The 24,760-nt window shown below is 50.2% G+C and overlaps 1 protein-coding gene across 3 annotated transcripts in view; it reads left to right on the top strand.

The window, feature by feature from the left end:
* Window positions 1–24,760, top strand: part of MSH5 (MUTS-homolog 5) — a 164,998-nt gene that overhangs the window by 63,520 nt on the left and 76,718 nt on the right. For 2 of the 3 annotated variants that reach the window (XM_086802993.1, XM_086802985.1), the window contains 2 exons: window positions 13,639–13,720; window positions 13,803–13,876. In XM_086802993.1, the coding sequence (XP_086659119.1) occupies window positions 13,639–13,720; window positions 13,803–13,876 (156 nt within the window). Of the gene's footprint in view, window positions 1–9,730; window positions 9,782–13,638; window positions 13,721–13,802; window positions 13,877–24,760 lie in introns of all 3 variants that reach the window. The other variant, XM_086802975.1, reaches the window with a different exon arrangement.

The following is a 24,760-nucleotide window of genomic DNA, read 5'->3' as shown; positions in this document are numbered from 1 at the left end:
GGCAGCCCTTGATTTGGAACCCCCTGATCCGTTTACCCAGTGGCCATATGTTGGGGAGCGTTGAGCATAGGACCTGTCAGGTCTCTTGCTGGTGGCTCTAGTCTTCCCTCAAAGGCCCTGAAACACCGGGCCCTCCAGGTGAACCACATGGTGAGGCTGCTGAGGAGCTCCCATCGTAGATCCCTCTCCTGTGTCCAGCTGGCGGATGAGAAATCCGGTGAAGGAACAAGGCGAGGCTGGCCCCTAATGAATCTGATGGCCTGGCTGTCCTGCTCCGTCTCATAGCCCATAGCAGGCCCTGACGAAGTCGACCAAGCAGCGGCACCCCACGTATACATACCCTCTGGAGAGAGGGGGGCCAGAATACGCAGCATCCGCAGCCAAATGTGTTGCGCCTGAGGGCAGTCCCATAGGCAATGTCTCTGTGACTCCATAGGGTGGCCGCATCGGACGCAGGCCGCCGGAAGACCGTTGTAGACAAGCCAGGTGCCAACTGCTGAGCCCCTGTGGGCGACCAGCCACTGGAAAGTCGAGATCCTGCGGGCCTGTCGACTAGCCCAGAGCCGGGCCCAAAAATCCTCCAGGAACTCCTGTGGGAGTCCCTGTAGTCGCCAGTGCCCCGTTGCAGCTGGAGAGACCATCCTCCTCGCCGTCAAAATATGCCGCCCCAACCGAACAGTATACTGAAAAAAGGTGATCTCTGTGGCCTCAAGGGATGCATAAGGATCATGCCACTCGTACTCACCAGGGTTCCACTGAAGCCGGGCCAAGGGGCGCGCTGCATATGCCCATATGCGCCAATCCGGGAGCGCATCTGCAGGGTCTGGGTCAATATGCCACTTCCGAGAAGCGGCGGCCACTACCCGTATCCTCTGAAAGGTGCACTTTGCAACCAAAGGCGACTCCACCTCCACTCTCTGAAGTCTGCCCTCATCCTGAATCTCATAGTAGAGGCATCTGCCATCCTCAGTGCAAGCTCTGACAGCAATCAGGATCTCCAACTGTGTAAAGGCTCCCATCCACCGTGGGGCCACTAGCTCGAGAGGCGTGAACCACTCCTCTGTGAGTGCCTCCTGAATGTCGGCTTGCTCACTTTTTTTATTGGTCCCCATGGCAGATTCGAGAGATCAGTGCCCCCTTTGGACGACTTCAGTGGCTGCACCTTACAGAGGGTGAGGGTGATCAGTTTTGAGGCACATGAGTGGCACATAGACCTCCCTGCCGGGCAAGTTTTCCAGAGAGAGACTTTGGCGGTTATGAATTTGGGAGAGCTGGCCCCTCCCGCACCTCCAGTGGGACCTAGGGGAGTGGACTTCGTGTGATCCCGCTGATCGGGAGGAGATTCTGGATACCCCTTTCTTCGCATACACCACGCGGCTAGGCCGCATGACTCAGATGCCTGAGGTTGAGGGCACCCTGGCAATAGGAGTAAATTGGTAGTCACAGGATGGCAATTTCTCTCAGATTTTTGGAAGAGGCTCTGGGACAGTTTTTGGCCTCGAAAGATCACCCCCTTTCTTTGGCTGATGGCATATAGGAGCTTGGCAATCGGCATGTGGTTGGCCATTGGCGGTCGACCAAAAGCTTGTTTGAGCTGCGGCCACCCTCAAGAGTCCCAACGACATTGCCTTTGGGATTTCCCGAGAGGTCAGTAGGTTTGGTAGCGGATTACCCGCATTTTCACCATGGATAGGACCTCGACTCGTATCATTTCATGGGACACTGTCGCTCGGGCCATAGAGGCTGAGGTTGTCATGGCTTACGAGGAGGAAGGTGAGGGGACTAGCCCTTTAGGTCTCTCACCTTCGCATATTAGCAGTACTAGTCCGAGTCCCATCTACCGATCTTAGTGGACTTCGGGTCCGCTCCATGGATGGGAGATTTGTAGTAGCATTGCAGCCTACCGTATATGAAGAGCTCAATGCAGCAAAGCCATCGAGGGTACACACACTCCGCCTGCAAAGTTCATCTGGAGAATTTGGCTCGACATCATTCATACTCTCCGTGGTCAGTGGGGGAAGTTGCAAGGTGGCTCTGACCGCATGCGAAAGTAGCGGGAAGCTTTCTTCCCCTGTATGAGAAAGCCTTCTCCTCATACAGCGGCCAGCCGGAGGAGAAGTGTATCTTTCTCCACCTTTGATTCTTTGATCCCCGCCTTGTACATGGAGGTGAGTTTGTATCTAGCCCTTCGTGGTTGTATTTAACCCGTTGTGGCCGGTTTTTTTTTTTTTTTTTTTCCGGGAAAAAGATCCTTCTATTAGTTAATGAGAAAACGCCATAAGGCTACAAAACTCACCTCGCAAGGAGGGATAAAACACAGTGAACTCCTGAGCTCCACCCCCGTGGCTGGCCGCTCTCTGGGGGGGGCTACCTAGTAGTACATGTGGGAGGTGAGAAAAGCCAGACTGGAGGCCTGTAGTGCCAAGTGACATCCTCGCCCCTCGCGGTGAGGAAAGGGCCAGGGTGCCAAGTGCGGAGGAAAGCCTTGCGGCGCCCTCTCATGCGATCCGAGTCGCCCTGGAGTTTCCCCCAGTGTCCTCTCAATGTGTGAATGATGTCCACCCAGAGGGCCTGTATGACCTCCGCCGGTGGAGTCGCCTGGCGGTCAATGGCCTCCCTGCATCGGGCTCTCCATATGTGCCAAGCCGTCATGCTGCTGATCATCTCCCATCTGTGCCCGACCCCCTCCTGAGGGGCTGCCGATGAGAAGTCTGGCGTCGGAACCACCGCCATCGCCCTGTCAGAGACCTGGATGGTCGCGCTGCCAGGGACGTCCTCATATCCAAGGGCCGGGCTGCTGTCCGTGGCCCAAGCCACCGCACCCCACGTCACCAGCATCTCACCTGGTGAGCCTGCAAAAACCATCCTGAGAGCGCGCTGCCAGACCTGTTGAGCCTGTGGGCAATCCCATAAGCAGTGCCGCTGCGACTCCTGTGCATGGCCGCACCGAGGGCAGGACGCTGGGTGTCTGCCAAAAGCTAGCCATGCCCCCACAGCCAGTCCTCTATGCGCTGTGAGCCAGAGAAAAAGCGTCACCTTCCGGGGCCGGAAGCTGGCCCAAAGGCGCTGCCAGAAGTCCCTAAGAAAGGCAGGGGAGAGCCCCTGTTGCCTCCAATGCTCGGCCGCCGCCGGGGTGCTCGCTATCCTGTGCCTCTGAATCCGCCGCCCCAGCCTCGCTGTGTACTGAAAAAAGGGGATGCCTGGGCTGGTAGGGGCCAAGTAGGGATCTCGCCAAAACCACTCACCTGGATCCCACTGAAGGCGAATAAGAGGCCTGCTGTCCCAAGCCCATAATCTCCAAGAACAGTCCTCTCCTATCGAGGCCGGTGAGGGGTCTACATGCCACTGTCTCTGATGAAAGCCGACCACCCGCACCCTCTGAAGAATACAACCCTGGAGCCCATCCAAATCTAGTCGAGTCCTCTGAAGCTGGCCACCCTCTCCCACCTCGAAAGTGAGTGGGGCGGCTCTCTCCGCTGTGCCGCAGACCGCTAGAAGGATCTCATGCCGAGTAAAGACACCCATCCACTGTGGAGGTGGAGGGTCCTGTACTGGGGTCCGCCACTCCCGGGGGATGGCCGCCTCAATGTCCTGTCTCATCAACTCTCTGCCCCTCATCCCACCGAGTCTCCTCTCCTGGGCCTCTAGAGGCAGCTGCTGAAAACATATCCAGTCGTCCAGGGACTGGGCTGGGCCGGAGCTCAAAGGGCCCCACGACACGTGAGACCGCGATCCAACCATATGGCCACTGGGAAGTCGAATCAAGGGGTTCCAGATCAATGGCTGCCTCAGGCGCTCCTCATCGGTGCCCGGAGGAGTCTGGAAGAGTGACGGCCTCAGATGCGACCAGGCCCTCAGAAGGCTAGCTGCAAAACGCTCCTCGAAGCCAAGGCCCACTCCTCTGGATCGCTGCTCTGTAAAGATCCACCTAATGCTGGGGGTCCAGGGGCCGCTAAGAGAGGGGGTGCGGCTGAGCATCCTGGAAACAAGAAACTCCTTCCACGGCTCAGCGCCTGGCAGGAGGCCACGAACTACCAACTTGCCAAGCAATGCTCGGCTTTGGCAAATAGGATCAACAATGCCCAGGCCGCCTCTCTCCCTCGGCTGAGTGATCACCGCCCATGCCACCTTGGCCCTGGCGGGCCGCCCGTCGCCACCGGACCAAAGAAAGTTCCTGATGAGCCGCTGCACCTGGCCAATGCATGCCCGAGAGAAGGCCCAGCAAGAAGTGATGTACCACATAGTAGCAAGCAGAACCTGGTTGGCCACAACTACTCGGCCAGCCAGAGATAAACGAGCGGTACTCCAATACAGAAGCTTCTTCCGAATGCTCAGAAGAAGGGGGGCTATCTGCTGCTCCGGAGATATGTCAATGCCCACGTAACATCCCAAATAACGCACTGTAGTGCCAGGGGGCAGCCATTGAAAACCGTCAACTGGCCTCCAAGTCGGGGGGGGCATAGAGCTGACCCACAGCCCACACGACTTGTGCCAGTTGATCAAAGCGCCCGAAGCTCTGCAAAACCTGTCCATGGCTAAGGCGAAGCGGCGGAGGTTCTCCTCACCTCCCTGAAGATAGACAGCAGTGTCATCTGCAAACTCCGAGTCTAGGAGCTCCTCCGAGGTACGGATGGGAAGCTGGAGGCCCCGCAAACCTGTATCCTGTGCCGTCAAAAAAGTGCTCATGGCCTCCGCCACAAAAAGAAAAAGAAAGGGCGCTAAGGGGCACCCCTGCCGCACCGAGCGCGAGAGCTGGAACCTCTCTCCGCGCACGCCCTGTATCAGCACCTGGCTATGAGCCGATGAGTAGAGTGCAGAGACCCCACGGATCCACTGAGGGGGGAAGCCCATCCTCTCCATAGTGCCTTCCAAGAAGGCCCAGTCCACCCGATCATATGCCTTCTCGAAGTCGAGAAGGAGCACTGCCAGATCCTCCTGTCGAAATCTAGCCAGAGCCGTAGCCTCCCAGAAGGAGAAAATGTTATCCAGAATGCTCCTATCCTGGATGAAGCCAGTCTGCGTGGAGTGGATGATGTCCGGAAGGTGAGGCTGAAGCCGCCTGCTGATCGCCTTAGCTAGGACCTTGTAGGCCGTGCCTAGCAAGGTGATCGGTCTCCACTGTCTAATCTCCAGTCTGTCTCCTCCCTCTTTGGGGATCAAGTGGATCAAACCCTCAGCCATGCTGTCCGGCATGACTCCAGACTCCATAATCTCCTGGAATGCCAATCTGAAGCCCCTGTGTAAGAGGCCCCAGTACCTCTGGAAGAAAGCCACCGAAAGACCGTCCTCTCCTGGGCATTTGCCCCGAGGTAATGCCTGAAGAGCCTCCTCCAGTTCCGTATCCGAGAAGGGGGAGAGAAGGGAGTGCTGTAAATGGGCCGGCACAACCGGTCTCGTGAAGCTCCAGACTGCCTCCCGAGCCTCTCTCACCCTGTCATCTGCTGACTCAGCAGAGAGAAGGTCCCTGTAAAAATCTGTGGCTATAGCCCGAACCCTGGGGGGATCCACCACAACCTGGCCATCAGCCTGCCGGAGACGCCTGAGACCCTCTCGTCTGAAGCGAGGCCCTGTCGCCTCAAAGAAGTCTCGAGTCACTCTGTCCCCAGCCTGTGTCCAAAAGGAAGCCCGAGCATGGAATCGAAACTCCACCCTCCTCTCCTCGATGGATCTGATCTCCGTGCGAGCTGACTCCATCTGCTCTGAGATCCAAGGGCTCGTAGGATCCCTCTCCTGGAGTCTCTGGAGGGACGCTAGACTCCTCCGTAGGCTCCTCTCCTGCTCTCTGAAAGCCTCCAGCCGGTCCAAGGCAGCCTGTCTGAGCATCTGGCTAATCTCCTGCAAGCCACTGGCAAGATCGCTGGCTGCCGATCCTCTCCTGAACTGCAGCTCCTGCCAGACCTGCTCAACTCCGATCGCGATCTCGGGCTCCTCTATGAGACAATCTGGAATCCGGACGCTCTGGCTCTGCTCTCCTCTCGTGGGGTCCTCAATCTGGAGAAGCACTGGATAGTGATCTGAAAACGAGGAGCCTGCAAGTATGCCCACTGTGCCACCTCTATCACAGGCCCACTCATCAATGTAAAACCTGTCGATGCGGGATAGGTTAACCCCTGTGGCCCGTCTATCCGAGCGCGAGAAAGATAGGCTCCCCTGCAACCTGCCAAACTCCGGGAGAGTCCACGGATCCTGGCCTCTCACCTGAAGCACTAGTTCCTCCCAGGCAGCTAGCTCCGGCCCATGAATGGTCTCCTGGCTGCCCCCCATCCTGTCCTCTGCATCCTCCAGCATGTTGCAATCCCCTCCGAGGCACCAGTGGTCTGCCAAGGGGAGGGACTGCCTAATGGTGCTCCAGAACTCGGCTCTCCCGGTCGCCCCATTGGGGGCGTAGAAGTTGAGGAAGCCAATGCGGTCTTCCCCAACCCGAAGGATGATCCACTGCGCACGACCCTGGACCAGAATGCCAGAGTCCACAACTTCAGATAGAAGCTGCTCGCTGACTGAGATGCATACTCCACCCTGGTTCCCCTGGGAGCCATATGCCGGTGACCAAAAAGTGTGACTCCTGCCTGGCAAGATCTTCCCGCAGGTGCGGGTACGCCCCGCAGAAAGGTGGTGCTCCTGGATGAAAAGGATATCGATGGGTCCTCCAACGAGAGCCCTCTGGATCTCCTGGCGAAGTCTGCCCCGGCCAATGTAGCAGCGATGTCCACCGAGACCCTGGATGTTCCATGAGAGGATCCTCATGGATGAGCTATGGCAAGTGAAGCAGCCTCCACTGGCTCACCCCTCTCAGCCGGCCCGGATGATCTGCCCTCCACTCTGTGAGTCTTGGGCGCCGGCTTGGAGGGAGAATAATCACTATCTGTCCGGGTGCGGAGTCTCTCCAAAAAAAGGGTGACCTGTCTCTGTGTCCAGCCCCACTCCGCCTTCGCCCTGTCCAGGGCATAGGCGTGAGACCAATCCTCTGCATATATGTATCTAAAGGTAGGCTGCACCCTCGGGGCGGCATGGAGGAGAATCAGAAGCACCGCCTCAACTGAGGTGTGGACCGGATCCGCCCGCCAGTCTCCTATACCAAACAGGCTCATGCGGGCTGAGTGTAATCGGGTCTGCAATAGGTCCGTGAGCCCCAAGTCACTGAAGTGATGAGAAAACTCCAGTATCTGATCACGCAAAACTTCCTCTACAGAGTTGCAATCCCATGCTGTGTCTGGGGCAACACTGAGAGGAAAGGAGAAAGCCACCATGCTGCTCACCACAGAGGGAGAACGAGAGGGATGGCACACCACGCAAACTCGCAAGGGCGCGACCAGTGTCTCGAACGGGCCAGCATCCAGCTGGAGGCACCTGAAAAAACCGTAATCCACTGGTAGCCCCATCACTCGCGGGGGCCCCCCAGGGGAGGCTGGAGAGAACTCTGTGGCGGGCGAGGCGAGGATCGCCATCTCCACCGGCCCGGAGTGGCGGTGGAACAGCCGCTGGACTGTGCTCTGGCCTACCCAGCTGCGCTGCCCCGGGGCAGTGGGTGGTCTGGCGAAGTATCCTGGAGAGGCCGAGGGAGGGATGGGGGCTCGTGGCGAGGAGGGGGGAGAGCGAGGAGAGGATGGAGAGGCATCTGCCAGGGGATAGGTGTCAGGGGGGGCCGCCGGGGGAGGCGGGAGAGGGGGGGCTGGGGGGGGAGAAGGAAGGGTGGAAGGAGTGCTCTCCGGGTGAGGGGAAGGGGAGCCGGGGGTCGAAGAGTGCGGCCCAGGATCCTCAGGAATCTGCTCCAAGGAGGGTGGGGGGCCCCCCGCGGGGGGAGGTGGGAGCGGGGTCTCCACGTGGGAGGCTCCACCAGCGGCCTCAACGGGCACTGAGTCTGAATCCTCGTCCATCGGGGTGGGACCTGCTGGCCGCCTATCCCTGACAGGAGCATAAGTGCGGATAGGTGCCTGTACGCCAGCCGTAGTCGCCTGTCCGCCAGCCTGTGCTGCCTGCTGGCGTCTGCGACGACGGTCCCTGCGGGCCGGGCGTTTCCGCCGGCGAACCTCCTGCCATCCGCCAGCCTCCTGGGACTGCGCGGCATCCTCCGCCGGGGCCTGCTCGTCAGATGATGGCGCCTGCTGTGACGAGCCAGGGATGTCCGGTCTCTGAAGTGGATGGCCACCCCTCGGGTCTCCTGCAGGGGGTCCGGAGGCGGCATAACGTGAAGGATGAGCCCCCTTGCGGGGACAGGCGCGTGCGAGATGGCCCATCTCCCGACATATGTAACACTGGCCGGGGAGGCCCGAATACTCCACGCGCTGTATCATATGTCCTCCAGAAAGACAAGGGAGAAGGATCGTCTTCGGGAGGGACTCCGGTGACGGAACCACAACCCGAATGGCCGGGAGTCCTGCTGCCCGAGCAATCACTGAAGCCGCTGTCTGAGGCGTCTCCACCACTTGCCCGAACGCCTTGCCAATGGATGACAAGAGGGGCAAGTACTCCCTACGGAGTCCAGGAAAACAGATAGTGACGGGGAAACCTGTCGCGCCTGCTAGCGGGTCAGAAGCGGGGTCGAAACCATGAGTCCATCGCGCCAGGAACGCCCGGGAAGAGCGGAGGGCAATGGGGCTCCGAGCCAGCACCATCTGAGCTGCCTGTGGGGACTCGAAATCCACCTGATAGTAGCCACGTCCCAAAAAATCCACGCTGACGATCTTGGCGGGCACGCCAACAAGGCTGCCTTGCAGAAGGTCGCGAAGCTCTCTCCGCATCGGACGGCTACCCACTATCTTGCAGACCAAGGAGGAGGCCTCAAGAGCGGAAACTGTGGAAACAAACAACTGAAGATCTTCAGCTGTGAACTCCAGACGGAGACCGGAATCGGCAGGGTTAGTCGGAGCGGCTTCCATGGAGTCCTCCAGAGGGAAAAAGCCAGAAACCGGGGTCACCAACGGGAGGGACACAGCCCTGCGAGGAAAAAAGAGAAGCGGCGGGTTACAGGATAGCGGGGGCGGGGCGCGGGGGGGGGGGGAGCTGAGGCGGGGAGGAGTTAACGGTGGGCGGGGGGGCGGGAGGGAAGGGAGGAGAAAGAGGGCGGAGGGGGGAGAGGTGGCGAGGGAGAGAAGAGAGGGGGAGGCGAAGGATGATAGAGGCGGAGGAAGAAGGAAAGGGGAAGGAAGTAAACGGCGGGGGGAGAGGCGGGGAATGCAGCGAGGAGGGAGGCGAAGGAAGAGAAGGCGGGGGAGGAAGAAAGCGAAGAAGAGGAGGGAGGCGGGGGAGTGGAGGCGGGGGGGTGAAGGCGGGGGAGAAACGCGCAGAAGGCGGTGGGGAGGCGGCGCAGAGGGGTGCGATGAGGAAGGCGGGGGAGAGGGCGGAGGAGACCGCGGAGGGCTGACGGGGGGGGAAGGTGAAGCGCGATGGCGAGAAGCAGCGGGGGGGGGGGGGGGGGGGGGGGGGGGGGGGGGAGAGCGGAGCTCGCAGGCGAAGCGGGACTACAGACACACTTTCTTGCCGGCTAAGTTCCCGTTGTGGCCGGTTTTTTTAAAACTAATAGAAGGATCTTTTTCCTGGGAGAAGAAAAAAACAAAGTCAAGTCTAGAGAAAGAAACTACATGCATAAGGTGTAGTCTCGTGTACAAATCCCTTCTTTCCATTTATCCCTGCATAGGGAATTATTTCAAAGGAATTTTTTCTCTCAAAAGTAGTTTTGCAAAGTTTTAAAGCCTGAGATTTTTAACAGTGTGTTATATACTGGTTTTTTCAGTTGGATGAGTTGAAGCACATATATGAAGGATTACCAGACTTTCTTGAGCAAGTTAGTATATCCAAATAATCTTTTGGTACAATCAAGAAAGACTGTTGTTTAGAACTTGAACTTAGAAAGGACCACTGTAATACAAGTTTTAAGTCTTTCCTTTAGATGCACAAGTAAATATTTTCTTACAAAATATCAAAGAAAGTGAATTTGTGAGGGAGTAAACACCAAAGGAAGTAGAAAGAAATGGAGAAAATGGGTCTAGATGTTCAAAATCCACATGTAGGTTCAAAATTGAGAATTTTTTTAAAGGAGTAAAATCTCAAAATTACTATGGCATAGTAGCCCAAAATACTATGCATAGTAATCTTATTACTGTGTTGTTTAAAAATCAAAAGATAAATACTATGCATAATAATTAGGTTAGTAGCCAATGAGGTGATAGCTCAAGTGGTGAAGGTGTTTGCCTAGGACTAAGAGGTCTTGGGTTAAAAACCCCCCTTGGTGCTTCCTCGGCCCCATCGCCTACGGGCAGATAATAAGCATCTACAGGCGGTGAAAAATAGGTAAATATGGGAGGATCTTGGCCAAAGGTCAATTGAAAAAAAAAAATCTAGTAAGGTAGCAATAAATTACTACATGTAGTTTTCTAATTACTACGTGTGGAAATTTGGTTACTATCCATAGTAATGTGGTAGCTATTAAAAGTCAGGATGAATCTGAACTAGAGATGATTGATGAGGTAGAGGTGTTTTTCAGAACAAATAGTCCTTTACCGCTTCAAACATAGCTCCGGCCATAAAAAGCATCAATATTTCGCAAAGTTTCACAGCATAGGAACACACGAGCCGTTTGGCTTGATGAGGAGTTCTTCACCATTATTGTTGACAAACTATCTATAGGCAATGCAGATCTCATCAAGAAGTTAAGTAGGATGGGATGTTAAGTGCATCTTGCACTTGGATGCCACGCGGACATGATTGTCTAGGACAAGTGCAGAAAAGGACGAGCACTAGGCATTTTGTGAGCCTTTGTTCAAGAATCTGGTGTACCACCAAGGGTGGTCCCGCACCATCTTATGGTGCCCTTATAACACCATCATTGTAGCCCTTTGGCAATAAAATATGATGTACTAGGTGTCCGAGACACTTACTAGACTTTTGCCGGGCATCTTGGGCAACCTTATCATCAAACTATGGTCAAATGGTGCATGTGAACCCTGAGTCTAAGGCACTAACAGCAACTGAGAGGCACAGGGGAGACAAATCTTGTTAAGAATCTATGTAGAGATGTGGGGCATGGTGTAGAAAAGCTATGGGCATTGGCCACTGGCAAAGGACCATGGGCAAGGAGCCCCAGGAACCCCACTGGGACCACACAAAAAAGGAGGAGATCCTGCGAACAATTGATTTTTTATAACCTCCAACATGCCATGGTAAAACTGGAAATCTGGTTGGCTTTGGGCCCTTTAGACACAGGCCTAGTCAAAAGTGACTAGAATGGTCATTACAAACACTGTCTTCTACGGAGTCTTACCAATAGAAGACAAAAAGAATCAATAATCATGGCCTTAATCAAAGGGAAAAAAGTATCCCACTTACTTTGTTGGTCGTGGATGTAACATTTCAACATGTTGAAGGCCAGTTGGTTGTAGATTATTGTTTGGCCATTGGTATGTGGGTGAAAAGCCAATTCGGGAATTAATGGTCCCATTGGCTTATCTAATTTCACACCAGATTGTTAAAATTTCTTACAAGTACTCCACTAGCTCTTCTATTTTCCCCAATTCAAAAATCCCAATTTCATACTTTCAACCTCAAAAGTCAAAACACCATTTTGCCCAAATTCGATTTCTTGGTCAATTCCACCTAATTTGAGATCCATATGTTGAAATTTCCAACAAGTGCTCCACTAGCTCTTCAATTTATCACTTTCTTCCGATTTATAAATTCCAATTTCATATTTTAGCCTCAATTGCACCTAATCTCAGTGCTCACACACAATTGTTGAAATTTCCTACAATTTCTTCAATTTCTCACCTTCCCCCAATTTATAAATCCCAATTTCTTACTTTCAAACTCAATGCATCTAATTTCACACCCAATTGTTCAAAATTTCCTACGTTTTCCTTAAATTCTAATTTGATTTGACAAGTGTCACTTTGAGACCTCTCTATTTCGTCGATAGAGGCAGAACAAAATGAAACCAAACGAAACGAGGAAACGACTAAACGTTTCTTGTGACTATGTTTCGAATTGTGTCCACTTTATGTTTGAAACTTCCCACCCTTTGAGGTCTCTAAGTTTCTCCTTTTGTCGTTTATGAACCCCCCCTTTTAAGGTTTCTTAGACCCATAGATGCTCCCAAGCAATCAACCTCCTCCCACCTAAATATATGAAAACCTTTTTCGATGCCAAGTAAAAGTTATACATCCACACTTGCATAGGTGTATGGAACCTTACCCAAGAGGATAGGAAAGCTTAAAACGCACTTGAAACCCATAAAGGACATAAGAATATTTGTACAACTTGGTCTGCTGCCAGCTGGGAGTCTCCAACAGGTGACCCGCTGTATGCCCAGGGTGGCATAGATGCTCCCAAGCAATCAACCCCCTCCCACCTAAAAGTTATACATCCACACTTGCATAAGAGGAGAGGAACACTTAAAATGCGCTCGAAACCCATAAAGGACATAAGAATATTTGTACAACTTGGTCTGCTGCAGGCTGGGAGGCTCCAACAGGTGACCCGCTGTATGCCCAGGGTGGCAGGGGGGGATCGTGGTGTGTGACGAGCTATACTTATATGCTAGCTGAATGGTGTTTCAGTTTGCATCAAGGTTACGCCTCGAGGTCCTTGCCGGTAACTTCCTGTGGCCAGGTGTCTGCCACCAAAAATCCTGTGCCTGCTATGAGACATGGCCTCCTGCTGCAGGAGAGGATGCTCCTATGCTCTTTTGAGGAGGGGAGGTGGAGGGCAGGGTGTGCTAGGAACCTGGGGGAAAGGGAGGATGATGGGCTCCCCTGAAGGATGTCGTCCATGAGTTGTGCCAAGTCAAACTCGATCTTGGTGTATCCCTGGTGACCAAGAATTGTTGCTTAGAGATGGTGTTTTTGTTGGCCGCAGGTGAATCTGCTAGCTGCAATCTTGCAAGTGAGGGTGGGGGCCTCCAAGGAGGCAATAGGTGATGACAGGAGCTGAAAGTCTACTACAGATGGGGGATTTGGAGCAACTCTGAGAGGGAATGTGTACCTTAAAAAAGACATTGCTAGGCCTTAGATGACCCATATAACAAGGATTTTGCAGGTAGAAGTGTGAAAGTAGTGATGTAATGTTGATTACATGATGTCGATGCGAGATGCTGATGTAAGCATGTTTATGTTGAGCTTTGATGAGGTCTTATAGATTTCTCTTGAGGGATGCTTGGCGGGATGTCGATGTGAGATGCTGATGTAAGCATGTTTATGTTGAGGTTGGTGAGGTCATATAGATTTCTCTTGAGGGAGGCTTGGCGGCCTCATGTACCTGTGTAGAACAGGAACTCTCATTTATGGCAATGCAACCTGAGCTCATTCACAGGGTTGCTTTGATTCAAAATGGGCATTGTGTGCTTAATGGTTATGTTAAGATTAGTATAAGGACAAGCATTGAATCTAGTAAGATCATTTTTTAGGCTACCAGGAACATCCATGATCTAGAAACATGGTGCAGTCTATTTGTTGATCACAATAATTCAGTTGCGTAAGTGCAGGAAGCCATATCTAATACAGTTGACAACCATACCACTAGTCTAAAGTATAAGGCATAGTCTAGCTATGAAAGTTTCAAGGTTGTGTTTCTTAAGGTAAGAATGTTAAAATTTTGGTGCAGAACATAAAGCTAGAATTCTGATAGGGGCATCTATCTACTTGTTTGAAGGTTGCATCTTTGGAGTTGAAAAGGCTTCCAAAGCAAGATTCATGTATATATGTGGGATCAATAATCTATTTGCCTCAAATAGGTTGGTTCAGAACCGTACATCTGAAATCCACTTTCGCTTGTTAGTTTCATGTTTGTTGACTCATGATGCAAGCTCTTTGCAGGATATCTGATGTGTTTGAGTGGAAAGCGACTTGAAGCAGGCATGCTGAAAAACTTGCCAGATTTTGAATTTGTGGTATGCCTCATTTTGTCCTATTTCATTTAATTTCACAACAAAAAGCGTGTGATATTTATGCGGGAATGGGACCATGGCATCTTCTTTTCCTCTGGTACCACAGGTCTTACATGGCATCATGATGCTCCTCAGTGGTTGAAATCACCTTACATATTGGGGTGATTCTATTCTCTTCCGGCTTATAGCTGTGATTGTTGTATGCTTTTCTCATACTTAATAGAAGTCTCTTTCTGAAAAAAAAAAACCTCGTGCCCATGCAATATACACTCTAGAGGAGGGTGGGTGCTTAGAAGTCTTGATACTTTATGATAGATAGTATTTAGGGAGCTACATATGATAGTACTCTTTGATAAACCAATCGTGCTATAGTGCTCCTTCCTCTGGTTGGCTCTTTCAACTGATTCAAAATAATTCCTTTTTTTTTTGAGGTTTTTAAATATTCCCTTGTGCTTTTCTCTCTTTAAATCTTCTCTTAGGATTAAACATGTTTTTATATGCAGATTTTTGAGGTGCAGAATATGCAAAAGCTAAGAAAATGAATTATTAGTTTCTGCAATTTATCTGCTTGGGCTTGAAATTGCATAATAGGCAGGTTTACAATGCTATGTTTGTGCGGTTTATGTTTCAACTTTACAATGACAATTGCAGCCATGAGACAAGAAATTCAGGGCCTTTTAGATGCATCTCTTTGGATGTTTGAATACGCATGCATGCTTCCTTGAAATCGATCTCCCAAATTACTTCTCTGCACAATTAACCCTGGTTTGGGCCAGGGCTAGTTTGTTATCGTTCCAAATCATTTTGTGATGTCTGACCCAAAAAAAGACCACCTGGTCGAAAATAGAGAGGGTTGATGCAGACTGTTTCTTCACACTTACTCTTTGGCAGCTCTTTCAAGTTTCAATGAGGTGAAGTCATCTAACATCACAAGATGGAAGACATGATTCCATATAACTTGCTTGGCTCTGGGTCTAGGGCTTTGCTGAGAAGCTGTAATTCATGCGGAAGCCTTTTACATAGATTGCTGAGGTAACTGTGCAATTAATGTGGTGTAGTAACTTGAGAGAGAGATATACCCAATGGGTCCCAATAGCCCACTGAAGTGCTGCCCCCCCCCCCCCCCCCCCCCCCTTTTGGGTGTACTAGCTTGTATTATGAAGTCAAGATAGGTACGATACAGATCCTGGTCTTTGACTTTAGTATATCTCCTTTCTTCCCTTGATGACTCTAGCTTGTGGTACCCGGGCTGGTTCGTTCCCTCGATGACTCTAGTCTTATTGCTCTGAATGGTGCTAGAACAACCTGCCTGCTGTGGGAACTCCTTGGAATACTTTTTGCTCCGAATAGTTCCTTGCTAGAACAGCCTGCCTGCTGGTGGGAACTCCTTGGAATACCCTTGTCCTACAATTGTCTATACCAAGGTGATTTGCTTTGTGTTTTGCTGAAGTGGAATACTGTTTCTTGGACTTTGATGCCTCCTGGATGCTCTTGTGATGCACTACTGACCTGTTTCCAGGCTGGCAGCCAAATGGTGAATGAGGGTGTAGCCGGCACCCTTGTCGCGGGAACAGCTCCAGATGACATTGCAAAAGTGGAAGTTGACTTGGACTTGGTGGATAGCCGGCCACGGGACAGCTGGCCAGATGCCGACCTGGACTTGGCAGATAGTCGGACATTGATGGCGACACACTGAGACTATCTACCTGGTGGACTACTGGAGTCGGCTACTCACCTACCATAGCCTATTTTGGCGACCTCTACCAAGGGCTACTACACGCGTTCCTAGTGGAGAGCAGATATGATGTTCACTCATGTTCACTGAGCACCTGCACATGAGCACCTTGCATACCTTTTCCTCATCACTATGCACTAGCAGTTGGTAGGGATTTGAGTAGTCCTGGCGAGTAGACTCCCTGGCTTGACATACTGTCATTTGAGAGAGAGTCCACTGTGAGTAGGGGATCTAGGCCACTCAGGCCGGCTACAGGTACATCAAAATTTGGCACGCCCGGTGGACCCTCTCTCATCACACTGAAATCTACACAAGTGGAGTGAATACTTTTTCTACTGTGTTTTCTGTCGGCAACCCTCACCATTTCTCTCTGCATGCGGCAAGCACATTCTTCACATGGCCCTGAGGATAGCCCCATCAAAAGCTCTCGCTCTGAAGTTCTACCAAAGGAGGAAATTTCTTTACATTCCACCAAGAAATCATCCTCCACCCCTACCTCTTCCTCCCCTAAAATACCTCATCTTCTTCTGCATCTCACAATCCCATGGACCAAGCGGCCGGCCAATCTGAGGCCTTTGCCCCACTGTGTTGGGCAGAGTCAATGTCAAACTACTCACCTTGAAAGGGTCCGCTATAGAAGATGCTGATGATCACATCCGATGATTTCTCGTCATGTGTTGGAGTAGAGGCCTAGTTCGAGAGGATGCGTACTTGGCCCTATTCCCATCTACTGTGGAAGGCTCCGCTGACAAGTGGTATAGCCAATTCGAGGCCGACCATTTTCTGTCATGGGCAGCTCTCCGCACCGACTTCTGCACCATGTTCCGGCCCAGCAACTATCAGGAGCGGATCCTGGACAAGTTGGACAAGCTTCAATTCCATTCGGGCGAAACCTTAGCAGAGCTCATGACGCGCACCCAAGTGCTCGTTAGTCGTCTCAAAGCACCTCTGGGTGACTTGATGATCCAAAACTGGGTCGAGAAGGCACTTCCTTGCACTACCCACTGGAAGCTATGGGAAAGCCTTAAACCAAACGCCACCTTGGAAGAGTTCAAAGCTTTGGCCTTTCAATTAGAAGATGCTCGCCTACTCTTTACTGGGAGTTGTAAGCCCAGTAGGGCATGTCGTGACAAATTCAACCACGTGTACAAGATAAACTGATAGAGAGAGAAAGGAATAGGGATTTTACATAGTACACCACACTAAGCGGGGAACGGGCCCTGCCTCCTTTTAGGAATTTATTCAGGAACAATCCACAGGCACGCTGGCCGGATCAATACAATCAATGAATACAAAAGCAAACAAATATGCCTATGTAGAATCCCTAGGTCGAGGTTGGTGTTGAGGAACGAGATCTCTGATGCCGGGCACACCACGGGGATGACCCACAAAAATCTCTCACCGGGCTAGTACTAGTACTAGATCCAATATCTAGATCCAAGTCCACGTCCAAGTCCAAGTCCAAGTCTAGATGCAAATTCAAATCCAAATCCAAATCCAAGTCCAAGTCCAAGTCCATGAATTACTCGCTCATCCCATAAGTAATCTCCACAACTCCTACACGCTTGTCGATGAAGAAAACCATGGAAAAGCTCTTTCCGGCAAGAAAATTGATTTAAAATCTGTTTTAATGGTTTTGGGTGATGAAAACCTCCAAAAAGGGCTGGGTGAGCTCGCGTTGTTGATTCCATTCCTTAGTCCAGTGTGGGCACCCTCGTATGGTCCAGCCAGGACAGTCCCTGGAATGGTCCAGTCGGAGACAATCCAATGTGGGCACCCTCAGACGATCCAGCCAGGACAATCGATTTTTGGCACCATGTGACAGTCCAGTGTGAGCAACGGTCCAATGTGGGCACCGTGGGACCGTGCCAGCCTGGACAGTCCATTGTGGGACCCTGGGATTGTCCAGTGGGATGGTCCCCAACCAGGACAGTCTAGTGTGGGCACCCTTGGACGGTCTAGATGGGACAGTCCAGTGTGAGTACCCTGGGGCGGTCCGGTGTGGGCACCCTGGGGCGGTCTAGTGTGGGCACCCTAGGACAGTTGGCACCTTGGGACGGTCAAGCGGACAGTCCAGTTTGGGCACCCTGGCATGGTCCAACCAGTGTGGGCACCCTGAGATGGTCCAACCACTGTGGGCATGCTGCAATGGTCCAGCTGGGACAATCCAGTGTGGGTAGTCCAGTGTGGGCACCCCAGGACAATCCAGTGTGGACACCCTACGATGGTCCAACTAGGACAGTCCGGTGTGGGCACCTTGGGACAATCCAGTGTAGGCACCCCATGACTGCTCGGTGTGGGCGCCCTGTGATGGTCCAGTGGGGACAGTCCAGTTTGGGCACCCAAGGATGGTCCAACTGGGACAATCCAGTGTAGGCACCCTGGGATGGTCGAGCTGAGACAGTCCAATGTGGGCACCTTGGGACTGTCCATTCGGGACAGTCTAGTGTGGGCACCCTGGAATGGTCTAGCTGGGACAATCCAATGTGGGCACCCATAGTGGCTCACCACTAGAGTCATCACTGTCCTCGGTGAGTAAGATAGAAAAAAGAACATTGCGAAGTGATAAATTTGTACTCAGTGAAAATATGCACAATACTATCAATACATCATGAAAGATGGTATGCTCAATGATAGAAACATTGACATCATGAAGGATGCTATGTACAATGATAGAAAACTAAAGGCTCTTATCATGCTGGAGGAAAACTCGGAGTGATAACTGAGGATTTGGGTAACCCAGTTGATGGAGAGGTTTGAGAACTAGTGAGAAATGACTGGAGAGGGCGGAGGGACTGGTGGCATCTAAGTCCACTGCTTGGGCTCGTAAAGAGACGAGCTCCTTGTTGTATTGTGCCAATGTGGTCACATGAAAATTAAACGTGTCCTCTTTGCTGTGGGAAGATGATGTACAGAGCTGTGCTTCGTGAAGGGGGCACTGCTCAAGAGTGGAGACTTGAGTTTGGAGACCCCGAATTGTGTCCTCAGCTTGTTGAGTGTGATCCCTCTAGCGATGGGTATCACAGACTAGCTCGAAGTTGTAGTCTGTGAGGTAGGTGGAGTAAATGTGAAGATCAGCGAAGAGGTTATCTAAACCTTGGACTATGTGGCGACCTTGACGGGTAAAGCAAGGGAACCGCAAGCAGGGTAGATCTCTCACAAAATATCCAGAACACTGTAAGAAAAGGAAGAGTCAGGAAGCTCAGTGCACTCTCTACTATCATCTCAATCAACGCAGAAGACGACTTCATGCGGAGAACCCAAAGTGGGTGTGGGAAGAGAAAGGCATGGTCCAAGAAACAGCAGGAAGTGTGGAGAAGGACCACCGTGGTAGGAGGGATAGTTGGGATGACAACCTGCTTCCCGTGTGCCAGTGGCGATGAAGTGGTGAGGTTGCCATGGCCGGGGAGCGAGGTAGGGAAGGGGGCATAACTTGTTGCTGGCGAGGATAGGGACGAGGTGGAGAAGGTGGAAACCCGCTGCATGTGAGGATGGTAGGCAGTCGGATGGCATGCCAATAGAGGACCTTGGGGTGGAAATGGGAGTGCAATTAGAGGACCTGCATACAGCTTGCCTGCGACCTGTTCGCTTCTCGCCTGCGATCTTCTCGCTTCTGGCCTGCGACCTGTTCGCTTCTGGCCTGCGACCTACTAGCTTCTCACCTGCGTACAGTTTGCCTGCGTAAGCTTCTCGTGTATGTGTCCTGATTTCAACGTGCGACCTGATTGCCTCTTCATCTACGACTTGCGACCTGCTCTCTGCATCTTCCTTCTTCTTCCTTGCGACCCGTTTCTTAGCTTCCTGTGCTATGTCTGCTTATTGTAAACAGTCGCTTTCTGCCTTTTGTTTCTCCTCTCTGTACATCACCTTCTCAGTCTGTGTGTGTGTGTGTGTGTGAGTGTGTGTGTGAGAGAGAGAGAGAGAGAGAACATCATGGCTTCTCCTACAAAATATTATGCTCATAAAAAACAAAAGCAGGCTGTGGATCAGAATGACCGTGTGCATGAGACGCCCGAGGTTGGGCTGATTTATGAGGTAATGCATGAAGGATTTCAGGATACACGCAAGAATTGGAAAGATCCCGTTCCTATGGTGGGGCTTGCAGTGGATGTGGATGAAATCATAGATCCCATTCGAGAATATGCGAAGCATGCTGTGATTATCTTTTTTCCAGGCAAGATGCCCATTGCTGCTGATGTCGAGAATTGGTTAACACGGACATTGGGTGGTTGTTTTGTTCGCAAAGTCCACTATGTGGCAAGAGGTTTCTTTGAGGTCATTATGGTGGATGGGCACCATAAACAAACGCTTTTAGAGCACTCCCCTCTCTTCTATGGACAACAGATGGTTCATGTATTGCCATGGTCCCCCACCAGAGACTATCACGCTTTGATTAAGCATCGCTGTCCTGTTTGGGTAGAAGTGGTGGACTTCCCCCAATGTTTGGCCTCCTTGTTACCTAAAATTGCAGCATCTCTAGGAAAGGTTGTATGCCCTCCTAGACCAAATGGCAACTCAAATCGATTCTGTATTTTATGGGACACAGATCAGCCCACTCCGGAATCTTATGTTGTTACCATAAATAACGTTTCCATGGGGAGTGCATTTTTCAGACTCAAATGGGGTCTTTTTGCAGGTGCATGCTTTGAGTGCAAAAAGTTTGGACATATGGCATCTCAATGCCCTCTGGTCCTCCATAAGATGCCGCCTGATGCCTTGCCCATCCCAATGCAATATAAGGACACTCCTGGTCCTTCAGGGATTAAAAACAAAAGTATGAAGACTCCTGTTATGCCTCAAGAAAAAGGCAAAGTGCCAGTCTCTTCTGATATGAATGTAGCTGTGGCTAATCCCTCTACTTCTTCACCAAAAGGAAAAGAAAAGATACTTCAAGAAACCTCTCAGCCACCACGCAGGACAATTATTCCCAGGCGTCCTTTACCTTCTAGAACTTGGAATGGAGCCTCCTCCAGTGGGCATACCCCGGAAGAAAATTCTGGAATTGGCATCACTTGGGCTACTGTAACTGCAGGTCATACTTTGTTTCCCGAAGAAGAGGCTGCTAGCTTGCTAGCCACCCGTCTCATAGATATTCCTCCTCCTGATCGAGGTGCAGACCCTGTGGAGGAAATGCAAGCTTGAGCTACTTTTTTTGTTCATGCTATACATACACTATAAATATGATGTCATATATCACAGTTTTGACTCTCAATGTACAGGGTTTGTGTGACCCTAAAAAGTGGAAGATGGTTTGGGCATATTTGAAGCATATGCAACCAGATATCGTTGCTCTTCAGGAACACAATCAACATCACTATGCTGGACAGCAAGGCCATTATGCTGGTTATGATATTTTTTATGCAGGCCACCATGCCTTTTCGGGTGTACTTTTTCTTGTGAAACATCATTTGCAGCCAGTCATGGCATATAATGACTTCCAAGGCAGCAGATGGATGGTTATGCAGTGCTTTATTCAGGGTGAAATCTTTGAATTTGCATCGATATATGCACCTCAATCCTCTCAGGCTAGAGGACAGATATGGCAACAAATGAAATTGTACCCTTGGAGACAGAAAGCATTCATATGTGGAGATTTCAATAATGCCCCTCAACCTGGTGATAATACATCCGGTCGTACACATATGCTTGCTACTGAGAGGTCTTCCTGGGCAGATTTTGTAGCAACGCTTAATCTGATTGATATTTGGAAAGAATCTCAGCCTATGATGCTTGGGTATACCTTCCAACATAATGCTCAATCCACTTACAAAGCTCGATTGGATCGATGGTATCAGCTTGATCCGTTTCATTATGATACTCTCACAACCAAATTGTGGCTAGATTATACATTTACATATTCAGATCATGCACCCTTATGGCTCAGAGGTCATTTGCATGACATGACCGATGACAGATTGCCACTTCGAAGGTTGCTTATCATCAATAATAGTTACTTGGAGCATGATGCATTCAAAGCACTGATACTTGAGGCCTGTCAGCCACTCTTTCCTCAATCTTTCATTGACTTGGATTATGCATGGACAGCTTTTATTGCTCGCATGCAATCAGTCATCCGTGATTATGGTAAACAGTATTTGAAAGGTTGGAGACAGACTGTTGCTTATGCTAAGCAAACATGCCAATCGTTAATTGAGCTTAGTCATCTTCGCTCTCTAACTTTGGCTGAAGCCACTTCTTTATGTCAAGCTCGTCACTGTATTCAGGTAAATGATCATCGAAAGCTTGTCAAATGGGAGATACGGGCACGACAACAGGCGCTTTTGGACAAAGGCTGCTCTTCCAAAAAAATTTTCAAGAGTTTACATTCCAGAAAACAAGCTGCATCTATATGTCGCACTTTAATTTCAGATGACACGTGGACCTCCATCCGAGCACAATTGGCTGCGACTTGTGTTGCCCATTTCTTCTTTCAATTTGATGAGGATGATTCTCACGCCATGGAAGTGTATGATGCACGTCATCAGTTATTACAGCATGTATCCCCCATCCTTTCTGCTACTCAAGCGCAACAACTAGAAACAAAATTCTCTGAACAAGAACTGTCTGATGCAATCAAGTCTTGTGGCCGATGGAAAGCTCCAGGATGGGATGGCCTTACAGTTGAATTTTTTCTTGCATATTGGGACACCCTCACATTACCTTTGCTGCGTATGGTAAACATTGCCTGGGAGACAAGGCAAATGCCAGCTTCCTGGAAAAAAGGATTAGTGAAGCTGTTGCCTAAAAAACACTTATGTCAGTCTTTGGCAGACTGGAGACCAATTACCCTTATGCCGGTGATATACAAGATTATCAGTAAAATGGTTGTCGATCGCATTAAGGGTTACTTGAATGATGGACTTCATTCTGCATAGTATGGATTTATTCCTCGCAGGCACATTACAGATAACATTGCAAATGCTTATATTGGCATTGAATATGCCAAATACATGCAGCAGGATGTCTTATTATTGCAAGTGGATATTGCTAAGGCTTTTATACTATTAAATGGGGGTTCATTCAAGAAACCATGCATGCTCTGGGATTTGGAGAAAAAATGCAGAATATCATTTACTGGCTTTATGCTGATAGTCAGGCGGCTTGTATATTGTCAGGAGATCTCTCAGAATCATGGACTTTGCATCGTTCAGTTAGGCAGGGATGCCCTTTAAGTGCTCTTTTGTATGCTATAGTGACGCATCCCATGCTTCTTTATATGGATCATTTGGTTGATACTGGCAGTCTTCATGGATTGGACATTCAGAATAGACGTCAGTTGGTTGCTCAAGCTTATGCTCACGATTCTTTTTTTCTTCCTCGCAATACACATCAGGATCTCTCTACTTTGATGGAGGCTCTTTCTTTGTTTGCACTTGCGGCTGGCCTACAAATCAATTTTCAGAAATCTAAATTGCTGCCTTTGCATTCAAAACAGTGGCATAATTTGCTATGGCCAGGGGAAATAGTTCACTCCACTCATTTGATTCGACATTTGGGATATCCTTTGGATGGACAGTCACTCGCCGTCAACAAACAGATTGGGTCTTGGCAAAGCTCAAGAAAAAGTTGGAATACTGGAAACTTGCAACATGGCCTTTGCATGTTCGTTTACGGATTCTCCAATCCATCTTGGTTGCCTATATTCAGTTCTACCTTCCTCTCATCAGGTTTTCTCAGGGGGAGCTGAAATTATTTATGTCCACCATCTTGGAGATGTTCTGGAGATCGAAGCAGGGGAAAAAGAGTGTACGTTTGCTTTCGGCAAATCGTTTGTGTACCCCTAAAATGCATGGAGGCTTGAATATCCTTAATTTACAGGTGCATATTCTTGCCCACAGAGGTAAACTGATGCTTCAATTTCTGGAAGGCACTCAGCCTTGGACAACGATGATCCGTCATTTATTACTTCATCTGACGACTTCGGCTTTTGGCCATTGGCAACCTACTCATTGGGAATTTATTCTTGGTTACATTACTGGCAAAATTAAGGGTTGTCCTCTCATTTCTGGCTTACTTGCTGATTGGAAGCTTGTCCTTTCAAATTTAAAATGGAATGGTCGTGACTCCTTACAAGGCAACTCTCTCCGCGCTGACAGCATCCATTGGTCCAAAGCATTTTCAGTTCCCCTGGCGGTGCAAGAATCCCGGCGTTCATATTTTCTCCACTCAAAGGGTGTTACCTCTGTGGGAGATGTCATCCATCCTGATGGCTCCCCTCTTTCTTTTCCACAGGCTGCTGCACATTATGGCTTGGGACCTCACTATCGTCGTCTTTGGCGTGATATAATTCAGATGCTTCAGCCTTTTTTGCCGATTCCACTCTTGGAAATTCGAGATCGCCTACAGGATTGGACTATCTCCTCTTTTGATTCTTCATGCCATCCCTTGAGGCTATTTGATATTACAGTTGCTGGTCTGTATAAACATTTGTTGCCATTGCCTTGGGTTTCTGAATGGGCAAATCTCTTCTGGCATATGCATCGGTCGTCTTTGTGGTGGAAAAGACGATTGCGATCTCTTTGGCATTCGAAGCTTCCTCTTCGACAGCAGCTTTTTTTGTGGCGCGTTCTTTTGGCTATTATTCCCTCAGGACAGTTTCTGGCACGCAGGCATATATCCTCATCCACTTGCCATAGATGCTCTGCTTCCAGGGAGACAGTCATTCATATTTTCTGGAACTGTCCTTCTTCTCGTCAGTTTTTTCTTCCTATCATCCAGCTTCTGTGGGCTAGATTTCCAAATATGCAATTTGGAAAGTTTTTCTGGCTGTTTGGTCTTCATTTGCCCAGCCCAGAATTCACTCTTTTCTTCTCATGGGTGCGCTACTGGGCTTTATGGACACTATGGAAAGTTCGCAACCATGGAGTTTTCGGTGATGCGGCTTTTTCTGCTTTTTCTTTCTTTCGGTACTCCCTGCATCAATCTTTCTTCGATTGCATGCAGGTTGACCAAATAGATCATGATGTATATTTGTCTTATATTGACATCTTCAGTTGATGTACTTTGAGACTATCTACTTTGGATAGTCATCTTGTAAATCTAATATACTTATGATTCCACAAAAAAAAAAAAAGGAAATGGGAGTGCAATGGAGTGAAAGGGGAGCGGAGGGGGTGACCCAGAGGGTGGCAGGGGTAGCGGAGGAGGTGGTG

Source organism: Cibotium barometz, chromosome 1 (assembly GCF_041138505.1).
Source record: "Cibotium barometz isolate CiBa-2024 chromosome 1, ASM4113850v1, whole genome shotgun sequence".
Classification (NCBI taxonomy): domain Eukaryota; kingdom Viridiplantae; phylum Streptophyta; class Polypodiopsida; order Cyatheales; family Cibotiaceae; genus Cibotium; species Cibotium barometz.
The sequence above is the reverse complement of the archived record's forward strand: the minus strand, read 5'-3'. Positions and strand labels throughout refer to the sequence as shown.